At 37.5% G+C, this 15,908-nt stretch overlaps 1 protein-coding gene and 1 pseudogene across 1 annotated transcript; one reads left to right on the top strand and one right to left on the bottom strand.

Moving 5' to 3' along the window:
* Window positions 1-2,100: 2,100 nt before the first annotated feature.
* Window positions 2,101-6,493, bottom strand: LOC145821329 (protein FAR-RED IMPAIRED RESPONSE 1-like). Its single transcript, XM_082917837.1, has 3 exons — window positions 6,379-6,493; window positions 6,159-6,226; window positions 2,101-2,697 (listed from the first exon to the last, which is right to left on the bottom strand). Exons 1-3 carry the CDS (start codon window positions 6,491-6,493, stop codon window positions 2,101-2,103), a joined length of 780 nt encoding a protein of 259 aa, XP_082773963.1.
* A 688-nt stretch (window positions 6,494-7,181) lies between these two features.
* Window positions 7,182-9,760, top strand: LOC114307498 (uncharacterized; annotated as a pseudogene).
* The last annotated feature ends 6,148 nt before the right edge of the window (window positions 9,761-15,908 follow it).

Here is a 15,908-nt window from a genome sequence, read left to right as displayed (position 1 = left end):
TAATGACGTGGCTCTGACGTGGCAACCATGTTCTCTATCTCGCTTTTCTCTCTTTTTCTCATTCTTGATTTCAAATTTCAAACTTATTTTCAGAATCTTCTTTATCTCTCTATATATTCAAAACCTTCTCTTCTCTCTCTCTCTCTCTATTTGTTGTCTTCGACCTTTCACTCCCCGACGGAGCACAACTCTACCCCAATTTCACCGACGATCAACTCTTTCTCCAATTGAGCCTTTCTGTCTCCCTCGATCCTCCCGATGATCAACTCTCTCACTTCTCGTCAGTCTCGCTGGATCAATGACGACTCTCCGTCTTCTCTCGACTCTTTATCTGACCGCCGATCGAGTCTGTATCTTATGTTGCTTACCGACTCTCCGTTCTGAAGAGCGACCCGAACCAGCGACTCCAATCTACAAGTATATAACTTACAAATTGATTTAGGGTTAGGGCTTGTGTATATGACAATATAACTTAAAGATCTGAATTTTCGCATTGTAATATAGTGTCTATGTATATGTAATTTTGAAATTGATTTAGGGTTTGTATGTATGTTTATGTGTATATATGACTTAGAAATTGATTTAGGGCTTCTATGTAGTGTTCCAAATTGCTGACCATATTTCAGTTGAATTTCTAGAAAACCTTGATCTAAATCATCATACGAACTGGTTTCTTGAAAAGGGGTTTAATTTTCTTTTGAAGGAAAAAAAATAAAATAATAATTTGCTGTTGTTGTTGTTGATATATACTGAAAAGGGACTAAGCATTCTGAAAACCTTGTTGTTGGTATTATTGAGGTTGAGTCTGAGCATTCTATAAGAATGGTCGGCCCCTCTAAGTCCATTTTTGCCTTTCCGTAGCAGAATATAGGTGTATGGTTAGAATTATTATATGTGAATTATTCTATTTCCTTATAATTATTGATGTCCATAATAAAAGAAAAATGTCATATTTGTAGTTAGAGTTATTATTTGCAAAGTTTTCTTATAATTATTGATCTCAATAACCATCCTGTTTGAGTACACAATATTTCTTGAAAGAAAATGAATCAAATATTACAAATATGTAACTATTTGAACAGGGACATGACATTATATTAGCAACAATGCAAAGTACATGAAGATGAAGTTTGATATGTGGTTTAGCTCAATATATGTCTATTTTGTGCTTTGTACACTTCACTTGTTAAGACTACCATCTCATGGCAATGCATTGTACATTTTTTAAGTGTCAAAAATAAATATGAACTCACATTAACTTTTATTTAATAATTAAGTTTTGTGAATGACTTTTATGTTGTTTGAGGGCACAAAATATGTTTGTTTTTTTTTTTTTTTTTTTAGCATACAAGTAAGGAAATTAGTTAACTAATTGATAGGGGAGACTTATACACTGTTTTTTTTTTTTTTTAGAATTATATGGCGTTGCTTTTGAGACTGGGTATGCTTGTTCTGAAGGAGAGTAGCTTGTGTAAATTATTCAAATTTGGCTTTATATTTTTGCAGATATCAACTTCAAGTGTTAACGACTGTACCTCAGATCAATTTATATATTATAACAGAAATTGTCCTAAATGTCGGAAAAAAACAACTATTCAAATTTCGAAGATGGAGAGAAACAAAAACAAGTTATTTTATTGTTGTCATGATTGCGGTGGTTTTATTGGATGGTGCTTGCCTACAAATTCATAATGTAGAGGTGAAGGAGAAGTGCAAATGGAAAATATGCCAATTGTCACCGAACAACTACGATTTATGGGCGAACAAATTCACTTTCAAAGCGAACAACTTCAATTTTAGAGCGCAAAGATACTTAAATTGGAAACAGACATAAATCGAAGTTGGTGTCATATTTATGGGTTTTTCATCTTGCTTGTAATTGGTGTCGTATCAGTTATGAAGATGTAATAGTGTATGTGGATGTTACAATGTTGGTATTTAGTTATGAATCTTGCGTGTAATCGAGTGTTTATGTGCCTCACTGGTAGTTAACTATTTAGAGTTCTGAACAGTTAACATCATCTTTGGGGAGTTACTAACTTAACTATTTACCAACCACGATGAACCAAATTTCTGATCATATCCTATTGGCTGAGCAATTCATTTGAGCAGTAATTCATTTGTGTCAAATGAAACAACATCTCCAAATTCTTCATAAGCCGCCTGAAAGTTTCTAATGCGAAAGTCAATATCAACATCAATCATATAACAGAAACTCGAATTTTGTGCTTGCATCCTCAAAAAATATTTTTGAAGTGCATCGGAATCTCCTTCTCCAAACCTCAATTTTCTAGCTCTGTCAATGTAATTCCTTGCATCTTGCTCATCAAATGTTAATGACTTATAACCCTCAGCTTCAACAACCATTGAGTGATAATTCCTAGACAAACAAATCCCTGCTTGATCATTAATTTCTAATCTTCTCTTAACAGGAGTAAGAATTTTCTTATTCATTGCAAAATGACGTGAGTTGGTGGGAATCAAGTCGTGATTATGCTCAATGTTAACTGTGGTTAACGTAAATCTCTCATCTTTTTGTAGGCTCGCTTGTACCCTTGCCTTGTAACCAATTTTTGTGGACAGAGATAGCTTTAGAAGGTTTACTTCTAACTTTTTTGTTCTCTTCCCCAATCGAAAACATTCAATCCCAAAGTATCTTAATTCGCCATCATCGCCAAAAACTTGTTTTTTTATAAGCTATAGAAAATCCATTATGTTTAGCATATTTGGCATAAAATGTGTACACTTCTTGTTTTGAACAAAAACACATTCCTCTCTTAGGTTTTTCAACTTCTTCATTATCATTTAATAAAGGATTCTCACCATTATTTGAATCAATCTCTACTTTTGCTCATTCAAAATTTAAACTGAAATCAAAAGACTTAAATTCAATTACAGTCAACATATCAAAATATTCATCAATATTACAACTGCAAGCTCTAGAAAGGATTCATCAATATTACAGTCTACATATCTAAATATTCATCAATTCACTCTCATTCAATTCATTAATTCATCAAAATCAATTCATCATTGATTAGAAATGATTAACCAGAAATTTATCAATTCATCATTCTCAAAAATTTATCAATTCATCATTCCCAGAAATTTATTAATTCATCATTCCCAGAAATTTATCAATTCATTATTCTCAAAATATATATCAATTCATCATTCTAAGAAATTTATCTAAATATATATATGTATATATATGTATAAGTATGGAAAGAGAGAGAGAGAGTAGGACAAAAGATATAGGACAACATCACTAATCTAGAAATGCTTTCAAAGCGACAAAGGGACGAAGATTAGAGACGGAGAAGATTCCGGACAGTGGACGATGAAGAAGACGTCAGACGGTGGAGGAGAGGGATGGCGGAGGACATATCTGAAAATGCTTTCAGAGCGAGAGAAAGAAGATGGAAAAGGAGAAGATGACAAAGACGGAGAGGGAAATAGTGAACGCTAGATAGTGAAGGAGGGACAAGACGCCGAACGATAGAGATGAGGGACGACGGAGGAGAGATAGATCTGGAATAGACCTTGAAATACTTCTATTTTACCGTTGTTTTACATTTGACCGGGATTTCTAATTTTTTTTTATTTTTTACACAATGCGTGAAACACATGCACTGTATGTGCAAATGTGCTTTATCTTCCTTTGTTGGGTGCTACATGTTTAGAGCTGCTTTTAGAGCAACTAAGTTAGAGGTCTGAATTGGAACTGTACTTTTTATAAGGGTTGGTGCTTGAGAGTTTATCAAAAATGTTTGAGATCTCTAAATGAGAAGCTCTAGAGGGAACTCTAAAGGTGGGCCTCACCATATGATTTGATGGTTTGGCTAGTGATGTTGTGGTTTTTTTTTTTTTTTTTTTTTCTATTTTATGTATTGTCACATCACTAGAGTTGACATTAGAGCTCTAACTCTAGTGCTCTCTGTCATCACTCAGAGTGTCTTTGGATTTAGTGAACTTAGTAATGATTAAGGGGCGAGTTTGTCATCTTGTGCTCTTGCTTTCGCTTTTAAACCCCATCGTCGCCCTTGCCCTAACCCCACTATGGGTGAATTTTTCAACCCCATCCCTGCCCTCGCGGATACCCGACCAAATTTCAAATAATCAAAAAAATTGAGAACTATTTAAATTCTTAGCACACTAAATAATTTCTCTTGTTTTCATATATATAAATAGTGAGACTTTTAGAATTATTATTTATTTATATTTAAATAGAACCACAGATTTTTAATATTCCTTTCTTATATCTAATTATATTATATATATTCTTAATTATATCGGATCGAGGTTGGGTCGGGTGAGGCGATACCGCTTCCACCCCACCCCCGTTGCGGGTGACCAAAATATAATTGATGTGTTTTGTGCACTTGGACAGATTTGGCAGACAACACGCAAATTTAAGTAAAAAGGGCATGAAAATAGATTCTTCGTGTGAGGAGCAAAAAATCTCGGCCTACCACCTCACTACACGTGCAGCCAAGCTCCACTGCACATGCAGCCCACCTAGGGTTGCGTACTTGAAAATTTAAGGCTCTTCTACTGGGAATAAAAAGAAGAAAAATAGACTGAAAAGAGGTTCTAAAATATTTCAGAGAAAAATGAGAGAGAGGGTAGGGTTTGAAACAAAAGAACTTCAAGCTTGAAGAATGTCTCCCATGGTGGCTTCTTCCTCCTCTACCTCTTCCCACTCCTCCATGAGTGGCTAGGCTATTATTTCTAAGATTTTGATGAAACCCTAGCCAAGTAAATAGGGTTTTCTTTTTGCTTTTTGATTATGTGAAGGTTTGAACATATTGTATGGTGTTTAAGTAGTTTCACATATATTTTTCACTATTCTTTTCAAGTATTCTTCTTTCTATGATTGTTGAATGCTTTCCGTACAATGGTTTTCTGTGCTTTCATGTTCAAGGTATGAGACAAGCCATACTACGAGGGACGAGTCGTGTTGCTACCCTAGTTTAGAGCAAACGACTCATACTACTTAAGATGGGGAACGTGTTAATTTTCTTGATAAATGCTTCAAGCTCGTAGTTATAAAGTATTATTTAGTTCGAACCGTAACATAGTTGAGTATCATATTGAAACCTTATTTATGTAACTAGTGTTGAATTCATTACCCTAGGTTTTTTTTCTAAAAATCAACAATTCCAATTTTATTTATAAGTGTTAGTTTAATCTCTTAGTTTAATTTAGTTATTACTAGTTTATGATTCCTTAATCTCTTTAGGAATTTAACAATTAAATTAGTTTAAATTTCTCATTTGTCCCTGTGGATAGATACCTGGGCTTATTACTATTCCAAGAAATTTGATATAGTTTAGTGTTTATTTTTTGAGTGTAAAACGACCCATCAAATTTTTGCGCTGTTGCTGGGGACTTCTGGCAAAATTAAGTAATTTAAAGTTAAATTCCTATGTTAATTTTTAGGTTAGGATTTTATATTTTAGTGTTGCTAAGTGTGTAGAGTGTTTGCAAGTAGAGCTATCACCAAAATGCAAACAGAGTGCAACCGAGCTTTAAAAACAAACAGCAACACTAAAGTATTTAAAAAAGAAACAAATACTCACAAGCAAAGCACCAAAGTGCTAAAAAGAAAGAAAGAGCTCAAGTGGAGGTTGGAGACAACAGTCTATACGTCAAGCACCTGCAAGTCGAGTAAAGCGTTTTCCTTAAACCGCTGTGAGTATTTTCTCTTTTGTTATTTTGCTTTCATAACTTAGTGCACAAATTAGAAACTTAAAGTGTGTGTGTGAGTGGTGTGTGCACGGGCGCCGTTCTTGTCACCTTGAATTGTGGAATTTGGACCTTGAACTTGAAAGGACTCTTAGGAAACTTAGAGCATCTTCCCGTGTTCCTAGGTTTGAATATCCATACCCATATTTCGAGCCATTCGAGATAGCGAACCCGAATGGCCTAAATGGGCCCAACCGGACCCTTAAGGATTACTTCACACCCACTGTATATACATCACCATCATGCATCTAGTTACCTGACACCACCGCTGCTCATTATGAGATTAAGTCCAGCACCATCCAAATGCTCCCATTACTCCATGGACTAGCTCATGATGACCCTTATAAACATCTGCATGAATTTCTGGAAATTTGCTTTATAGTGAGGATCCAAAATTTCACCAATGAGACCTTAATGTTGCAACTATTCTCATTTTCACTGAAAGACAAAGCCAAACATTGGCTGAACTCCTTACTTGCTAATTTTATCACAATATGGGACCAATTACAACAGAAGTTTTTGAAGATGTACTTTCTTATTGGTAAGACTAACCAACTTAGGCGAGCCATCACCAATTTTGCCCAAATTGATATTGAGCAATTTCATGAAACATGAGAAAGACTTTATGACCTTCTCCAACAATGTGCCCACCACCAAGTGCTTGATTAACAACTTGATCAAACCTTTTACTATGGCTTAACTGAGCCTCACTGCCAAATGGTAGATTCTTCTTGTGGTGGGACATTCATGTCCAAAAATGATGTCGGGGTATGGCAATTATTTGAGAACCTAAGTGATAATTTCCTTTACTATGCGTTTGCAGTTCGGTAACTGGTAGTTGGAGCCCCAAAAAGAGGGGGCATTTATGAGGTAGGGCACAACCTAGAGTTAGCCCCACAAATAGAGGCATTGTCCCACAAAATGGACCAATTATTAGCTATGGGACATGCCCTTACACATCATCAACCTTAATTTCATGAGGAATGTGCTATTTGCGCGAGCCCTGCTCATGACTTAAGTGAGTACTCTTCGGTATCACAATTTTCAGAATTAGTCCAAGAATATGTGAATGCGGCTCAAGGATTCTCCAACCCGAATAATGACCCATAATCCAACACATAAAATTCGGAATGGAGAAATCACCCTAATTTTTCATGGAGACTCATTCACGTGGAACTTCTTACAATCCTTCACCACCAAGGTAGAATTTTAACAATTTTGCCAACCAATCTTCCTACCAACCACCATAACCTTACCGACCCCCACAACCTTATCGGCAACCACAACCCCCGCATGTTCTTCAAGGCAACTTTGCCTTTAAGACTCAAGTGTTGGAAGTTCTCTCAGAACTTAAGGGGTTAAAACCCGTAGTTCACTCTCATACTCACTCTATTGCCAAGCTAGAAGCCCAATTAGGTCAAATAGCTAATAACATGAATAGGAGAGAGGAGGGAAAATTACCGAGTCAGACTGTGGCCAATCCTAAGGGTCAATATGGGGCAGAGGGGTCAAATGGGAATGGAAAGCACCATGAGCAGGTACAAGTGGTGATCACTTTAAGAATTGAGAGAGAGTTAGAGCCTCAGCCAGTTACGTCTGAAGCAACTAGGGCTAAGAAGAGTGACCACGGTGGTAAACCCAATGAGAGCATGGGTGAGGAAGAAACACCTAAGGGGGATAACTTAGTCCCTAGTACTTCGCATGAGTCTAAGGCACCCTTTCCCCAATGCCTTGATATACCGTCCCCTTTTAATAAGAATGTGGTATCCATGGAAGGGATGATAGAGGTTTTTAAACAAGTTAAAATCAACCTCTCCCTATTGCAGGCGATTAAGTAATTAGCCTCATATGCGAAATTTTTTAAGGACCTTTGTACACAAAAGCGTAAATCTAGGACACACGCGTCCCAAAAGGTCGTACTCACGGAGCAAATAAACTCCATCTTATTGAGTGACACATCCTTTAAGCTTAAAGACCCAGGTGCTCCAACCATTGCATGCATTATAGGGGACCATTTCATTGATAGGGCCTTGTTAAATTTAGGTGGGACACATTGTGTCCCCTCGAGGTAAAGCTAAGGTTGACCTCATTACAGGCCTTCCTCCATCCACTTATGTGCTTCAAGTTAGGTCTTTCCTAGGGCATGCAGGTTTTTACCATCGATTCATTAAAGATTTTAGCAAAATATAACATCCTTTGTGTAGTTTACTTGCTAAGGATGCACCTTTTATCTTTGATGATGCATGTTTAAAAGCTTTCAAAACACTTCTAGCGGCCCTTTCTGCTGTTCCTATCATGCGATTTCCTGAGTGGTCCCTTCCTTACGAGATCATAGATGATGCATCTGATTATGCCTTCGGCGTCGTCTTTGGCCAAAGGGTGAATAAAGTGCCCCATGCTATATCCTATGCTAGTTGTACTCTTTCTAATGCTCAATTAAACTACATTACCACTGAGAAAGAGTTACTAGCTGTTGTCTTTGCACTTGATAAGTTTCAGTCCTATCTCCTAGGGTCTAAAGTCATTGTGTTCATTGACCATGTCGCTTTGCGGTACTTATTGTCCAAAAAAGATACCAAACCTAGGTTGATTAGGTGGATTCTACTCCTTCAGGACAATAAAGGATCCGAGAATGTAGTTGTGGATCATCTATCCCGAATCTTGATTGAGCACACGAGTGATCCTTTAGCCTTGCACAACTCATTTTCAAACGAGCAACTTTTTTGCGGTATCACAAGTGACCCTCTCATGGTTTTCTCACATAGTGAATTACTTGACGGTTGGTCAAATTCCTAAAACTTTGTCTAAGCAAGACAAAGACCGATTTTTCTCACAAGTCAAGTATTATTTCTGGGAAGACCTAGAATTGTTCGAGTATTGTCCGGATCAAGTGATTCGGCGTTGTGTGCCTGAGAGTGAAACCCATAGCATTCTCACATTTTGCCACTCTCATGCATGTGGCGGCCATTTTAGTGGGTAGAAAACGGCTGCTAAAGTTTTACAATGTGGGTTCTACTGGCTCTCTATCTTCAAAGATGCCCATAAATTTTGTAGAGCTTGTGAGCATTGTCAACACATGGGCTCTATGTCACGATGAGATATGATGTCGATGACTCGTATTTTGATTGTTAAAATTTTTTATGTTTGGGGCATCGACTTCATGGGTCCCTTTCCACTATCTTTTGGATTTGAATACATTTTGGTGGCTATAGACTATGTATTTAAGTGGGTTGAGGCAGTGGCCACCAGAACGAATGACGACAAAGTTATGGTTAAATTCCTCCATGAAATCATTTTTTGTCGTTTTGGGTTCCTCTATGCCATAATTAGTGATGGTAGCAAACATTTTTGTAACTGATTCTTCGAGGCACTGGTGCGCAAATACATGATCACTTGCAAAATTGGCACTCCTTATCATCCCTAGACTAGTGGTCAAGTAGAGGTTTCTAATAGAAAAGTCAAACACATCCTCGACAAAATTGTGAAGTCCGATAAGAAAGATTGGTCCACTAAGTTAGTTGATGCACTTTGGGCCTATCGCACTGCATATAAGACACCCATCGGGATGTCTCCATATAGGATTGTGTTCGGGAAACTGTGCCATCTCCCTGTTGATTTAGAGCACCGGGTTTTATGGGCTATTAAAAAGTTCAATTTTGATATGGCCAAAGCCGGTGATCATCGGAAACTTCAACTTAATGAGTTAGAGGAGCTCCGCAATGATGCATATGAGAGCTCCAAAATTTACAAGGCTAAGACTAAGGCATTTCATGATAAACACATTTCTCGTAAGTCCTTCGAGCCTCACCAAAAAGTGTGTTTGTTTAATACCAAATTGTGTTTGTTCCCTGGTAAACTTCGGTCTCGGTGGGATGACCCATATGAGGTTATCGAAGTCTTTCCACATGGGGCAGTTAAAATTAAAAATCCACAAGATGGTACGACTTTCAAGGTCAATGGCCAAAAATTGAAACATTATGTGGATGGTATTGAGAAAATGGGAGATGATTGAGGTTGTTCACTTGACGAACCCAATATATCTTCCATAGTAATTGCTTTAAGTCTAGGAGACTTTAAATCCTCTAAAGGTGTAATTCCTTTGGTGTTTGTCGTGTCCCAACGGCATCTGACGGTCTGGTATAGCCACCAAACTGTGTTTGTAGTGAGTTTCTAAGAGACCAACTGAGACGGTGGAAACTAGAGTTCAAATAGCAAAGCCTAGAACGCAAAGGTTTGGAATTTTCGAGACTAAAGTCTGGTTTAAATACCCATGGGTGTGGAGATTGCTTCAAAACTACCCCGGCTTAAACTTTGTATGGCAGCCCCATAGGTTGAGTTAGCTTTATCCGCCTTGATTTTGGATACCGTATCAAACTAGTCTGTCACCCTATTAGAGAATAGGAAAAGTTACAAACATTGTTAGGGAAAAAAGTAGTACTCGTGGTTTTCACATGAAGATTATACCTTTGTTAAGCATCCTATTATTTTTAAAGTGCTATATTTATTTTGGATGTGAAATGAAGGTGTGGACTAGCCTTTTTCCACGCCCCGCCTTTTGGAAAGGGTTTAAAAAGAAGGCCTCACAGTTCGGACTCCCGCGGTTCTAAATCTAGTCTCACAAGTGCAATGTGAAACTGATAAACACCAAAGAGTCTAAATCCGGCAAACCTTTTTGAAAAATCGATTTTAAATCACATAATGTCAAAATTAGACTGCTTTGCCAGATACAGAGTCACTATCTAAATATATTATTTTCTAAGAAAATTTAGGAAATCGTGACTCGTGCCAAAGGCCACGTGTCCGTCATTACCAAAGTTGCCTTGGCTCGAGAACTTAGGTACGAGAGAGGAATGTCATGAAATGAGCACCCCCTGCTCGCCCGATCAAAGATCGGCCTCTATTAATTATGATATGATGTTTTATAAACATTATGTGTTCTTGTTTTGATTATTAAACTAGCTTTATTATGTGACACACACAAGCAAGTATAGATTAGTTTTCTCAATTTGGAACAATTCAACTCATGTTTGTTTTCGAAAATGGTTTGAATTTGCCACCTCAAGTGGGCTTAAAGATTGCAAATTTGCCATCAAATATAGTGGGCTTAAAACATGATTTTTCACTCAATAAAATGGGCTTGAAACGCACATTTGTTGAATCGTTTCAATTCAAATAACAAGCCTTCATCCACAAGCATTCATGCAGTTTAGCATTTAAGCACATAACCTCATGGCAAGCATGCTAGACATGGCAACATGGCAATCACACTCATGCAAGTATGCTAAAGCGTAAACCCTTACTGAGCAGTCCAAGCCAAAACAAAAACTAGTTAGGAAGATGCATAATCCTAACTATACAAGATGTCTAATGCAACGCATGCAATAATGCAATTAATAGGCTCGGCTACTAATAGGGCATATGAATCGATTTGAACAATATACGATAAAACACGTATTCAAAGAAGATATTGAAATTGCAATGCAGTTTGAATGATGCGCCGAGCCTCGGTGCATGCAATACGAATGAATAGATGAAAGCATGCGATATGCTAATTGAAAATGTCCCTAATCAAACCATCAAAAGCGATTAAATAAAAGAGAGAAAGACGTGGGGTTGGAAAACATACACACATGCACGCACACTTATTACAACATTATGCCCTTGCGAAGGAGGGTCCGAATGAATAAGCTAACTAACTAGCTACGCTAATTAAGCTAACTAATTATTACAAAACTCGAAACTAATTAACTATTCTAGTTAACTAATTATTACGAAATGAAATTGAATAACTAGTTAAACTAACTAATTATTTACAACACTTAACTAGCTACAACTAATTAATTACAACACATGCTTAATCTAATTCTAATTAAACTAACTAGCTAATCCCAAGAAGCGAGGAATGCATTCACACTTGATCTTTCACCCGAAAAAAGCCACTGCTTTGCTACTGCAAGCCTCTATTTGCACATGTTTGATCACTGAAAATTGTGCCAACTTCTAGAACACCTCTGCTCCACCTCAGGAACACACTGTGCAAAAATCATCGATGGCCGACAAGGGGCATAGAGGGCCGGTGGGCCACTGATGGTGGTCGGTCGGCCACTGATGGTGGTTGTCGGCCACTGTTGGTTCACACTTGCGTGCTACAGTAGAGAGCAAAACAGAGCAAAACAGTGTATTCTCACAGGTTGTTTGTACTGTTTACCCTCCTTATCATCACACAAGCTCAAAAAAGAGAAACTCTTGACCCTCAAACCATCAATCAAGCAATTTCCATGTATGATGGCTAAGGAACCAAGTTTGTACAAATTAATGAGTGTAAAACAAGACTCAAAAGGACCACCACCCTATCATGCATGATCAAGGGTAATGGTGACCAAGGAAAGTGGTATATTTCATCACTTTTGAGTATGAAATGTCCAATTTCCCTTATGTTCGAATTAACATCCGATTTGAACACATGCAATGCAACACAAAAGACACTTATCTTGCCTCTTTTACTTGTCCGATTTTGTTTACTCATTTTAATTACCAAAAACATTCTTTAATTGATTTGTCCATTGGTGAGTGTCCTCTAATGGAAAGATGGCTCAAACAACAAGTTGTTTTGGGCATGAAAGAGGCATTACACTGTTGGTAATGAACCCCCTAAGCGATTAAACCATTAGGTGCAACACCTCCATTTCACACTTAGGCAAACAAGAGGTTTAAAGCCACTTTCAAAGTAAATAATAGAGTGAAGAATGAAAGGAGATTGTAGAGATTTTAAGTGCTGAAATAAAGTGTAAAACAACACTAAAACATACTAATATCTCAAAATAATGATGATTAAAGCATTAAAGCATATGAAAGAAATTACACTACAACTATGCAATACAAGGCTCAAATGAATTAACCAGCCCAAAACAGAGCCAAAACAGGTCAAAACAGAGCTTAAAACATGCTGGACTTGAGCCACTAAAACCGAAAATAATAAGCTAACATGTGAGACTAACTAGGCATGCAAACAAGACATAAGGAGGGGAGGCTAACCCCTCCAATTTTGGACTTCAAAAGTTGATTTTTACCACTGAAAAACCTTTGAGTTTTAGTGGTTAAAAGGTAAAAAAAAAGTTGTTTTGAAAGTGATGAATAATAACACAAAAGCTTAACAAGCTAAGAAACTAAAAGAGTGGACAACCCCTTAACTCAGAATAGCCTCAAACCACCATTTTTAGGTCATAAAAACAGAGGTTTTTACACTTTAAAACCAGCCTTAAAACAAGTTAAAAGGATGGCAAAACAAATATATAAAGCAAGTAGAAACAAGGCAAGTGCTATACCTTTGAAGCAAAGCACAAAATAGCCAATAATCCAAGCTTAAACCACCTTCTAGAGCTCAAAGAGTGTCCCAAGTTATCTCAGCCCAAAGGTGAGAGTATTTGGTTAAGGATTGGTATGCAAAAGCTAAGATAAACTAGGTAAATGTGTACAAAATAACAAGAGAGAGAGAGAGAGAATTCTAGAGAGAGAGAGATATTTTTGTTCTAAAAATGCTAACTCTCAAAAATGGGGGAGGAACCCCCCTATATATAGAAAAACAAGTCTTGAGCTTAAAAACATCTCACCATACACATGTATGTAGAGACACCCTATTTTTGACCATCCTCAAGACTTGGATGTTCTTGCAGGTATATCCAGTGATGAGTTTGATTGCTCGTCGAGCATTCGAAATCCGTGGGGGAACGCCACAGGTTTGAGCTTTCCAAACTCTACATCAATTCTATCTCATTTTTGGACCATGTTTAGGTCCTTTCAACGTGATGTTTTTAATGCATTGCCGGCCATGTTTGGGCACTGCTAGCCATGGATTTTGTCCTGCCGGCCATTGATGTGCCCTATCGATTATCAATAAGTCCCTGCCGGCCACCAGTGTATCAGTAAATATTTTCTGATATTTTGTGCCAGCTGTTTGCACAAATTAAGCCATCTTCTTGCACGTGTATGGCTGGATCTCTTTGAGGGGATTTTGCATCTTCTATATATAGAGGCCCCCTCTTGCATGTGTGGGGGTTGGAAATTTTTGAAGACAAAAAGTTTCTCTCTCTCTCTCTCTCTAGAATCCTCTCTCTAAATATTTTATGCCTTATAGCTTAAATTCTCTACACTCTTGCATATAAGCCCTTGATCAAACTTGATCACCATTGAGTTGAGGTTGCTTGAGGTCCTATTTGAGCTCTAGAAGAGGATATTGGCTTGGTTTGGCTTGATTTTGGTGCCTAAATTGTATCTTGTCTTCAAGAGGTAGAACACTTGTGTTTTAAGCTTATTTTAAATACTTGTTTTGCCATCTTTGCATAATATTTTGAGGCTGGTTTTGACCTCTAAAAATCTCTGTTTTATGGTCTAAAATGGTGGTTTGAGGTTTGTTTGGAGTTAGGGGTAGTCTACTCTTCTTGTTGCTTGATTATTAAGTTGTTGTACCAACTTTCAAAGCTTTCTAAAACAACTTTTTTGGCTCTTTTAACCACTAAATTCTAGGGGATTTTCAATGGTAAAAACTATGTTTTGAGGTCCAAAATGGGAGGGGGTAGCCTCCCCTCCTTGTGTCTTGTTTGTAAGCCTAGATAGCTTAACACGTGAGCACGATTTTCTAGCATTTTGTACCTTAATTTCATTATGTTTTTGCTATTTTTTTTGCTAGTTTTAGCTCTGTTTTGAGCTGGTTTGGTCACTTGAGACTTACTTTGTATGCTTGTAGTGCAATTGTGCTTAATAATTTAGTTTGTGCTATGTGTTGGCTTTCTATTCTAGATATTTTTTTAGCTTACTTCAAGCATGTTTTAGGACCCCTCTTAGGCTGTTTTAGGATTGTTTTGTAGTGTTTGTACCTTTGGAGCTTTGTATTGCATGCTTATAGTGTAGTGATCTTCACTAGTTTGGTGTTTTTAGCTTTTAAACATGATTTGCATGAGTTTCTTACATGTTGTAGTGTCACTTTGCATGCAATTTTAGTACATATAATATCTGCAACCTCCCTCATTTCTTCACTTTTTCATTTGCTTTGAGGGTTGGCTAGCCTTAGGGTTGTGTTTAAGCTTGAGATTGATATTTGTGCTTAATGGTTTTAATCCTCTTTTGAGGGTTTTTACTAACCAATGGCATGATCTCTCTCATGTCTTAAATCATCTCTTGGTTAACACCTCTCTCATTAGAGGACACTCACCTTGGACTTAACCGGTTAAAGAATGGATCGGTAATTAAAATGAGTAAACAAAAATGACGAGTAAACAAAAATGACAAGTAAAACTTGAGCAAGATAAGCATGTTGTGTTACATTGCACGGTTCAATCGGACATTATATTGAACACAAGGAAGATTGGAGCATTTCATACTCAAAGTGATGAAATGAGTCAATCTCCTTTGTCTCCATTGCCTTTGATCATTTATGACAAGGTAGTGGTCTAGAGTCTTGTTTTTGTGCATTTATTGAAATTGTACGACTTGGATCTTTGGCCATCATGCATTGAAAATGCTTGATTGGTGGTTTTGGATCCTAGAGTGCCACTCTTTTGATGCTTTGAGATGATGAAGAGGGGTACAGTACAAACATACCCTTGGAAAACCCTCCATTTTCCTCTGTTTGTGCTTTGTTGTAGTGTGGTGATTCAAAACACCAGTGGCCGACAGTGGCTCATTGGTGGCCAGCAGTGGTTCACTCTTGGCCGGCAAGGCACATTTTTGGCCGGCAGGGGGCCGGCAGCAACCAATCATGGCCGGCAGGCCACTGGTGCAATCATTAGCATTGGTTTGGTAAGGTGGAGCAGAAGATTCTGGAGTATGCTCAACCCTGCAAACAGAGCCTCTCAAGAGCAAAACTGGAGGACTTTTCGAGGCGAGAACCGAGCGCATGCATCTTCTACTTCCCGAAGCAGAGTAGTAGCAACATAGTTTAATATGTTAATTACCTAGTTAATTTGCATTGATCGTTGTAATAATTAAGTAGCTTAGCTTAGCTATTTCTTTATCTTGTTTTGTAATAATTAGTCTAATTAGTTTAATTAGATTAGTTTGATTAGCTTAGCTTAGCTTTTATTCATTCAGACTCTCTTTCACGAGAGCATGATGTTGTAATAAGTGTGTGTGCATGTCTTCTAACCCCGCGTATTTCTCCCTTT

Source organism: Camellia sinensis, chromosome 1 (assembly GCF_055761805.1).
Source record: "Camellia sinensis isolate YWXY chromosome 1, ASM5576180v1, whole genome shotgun sequence".
NCBI lineage: Eukaryota > Viridiplantae > Streptophyta > Magnoliopsida > Ericales > Theaceae > Camellia > Camellia sinensis.
Note: the sequence above shows the minus strand (reverse complement) of the source record. Positions and strands in the feature narration are given on the sequence as shown.

Coding starts and splice junctions, on each gene's coding strand:
- LOC145821329 (XM_082917837.1), bottom strand. CDS start 6,493: ATGTCCCACCACAAGAAGAATCTACCATTTGGCAGTGAGGCTCAGTTA. Junction 6,227..6,378: donor TGGGCACATTGTTGGAGAAG/GTCATAAAGTCT, acceptor TGATAAAATTAG/CAAGTAAGGAGTTCAGCCAA. Junction 2,698..6,158: donor AGAATAGTTGCAACATTAAG/GTCTCATTGGTG, acceptor GATTTTCTATAG/CTTATAAAAAAACAAGTTTT.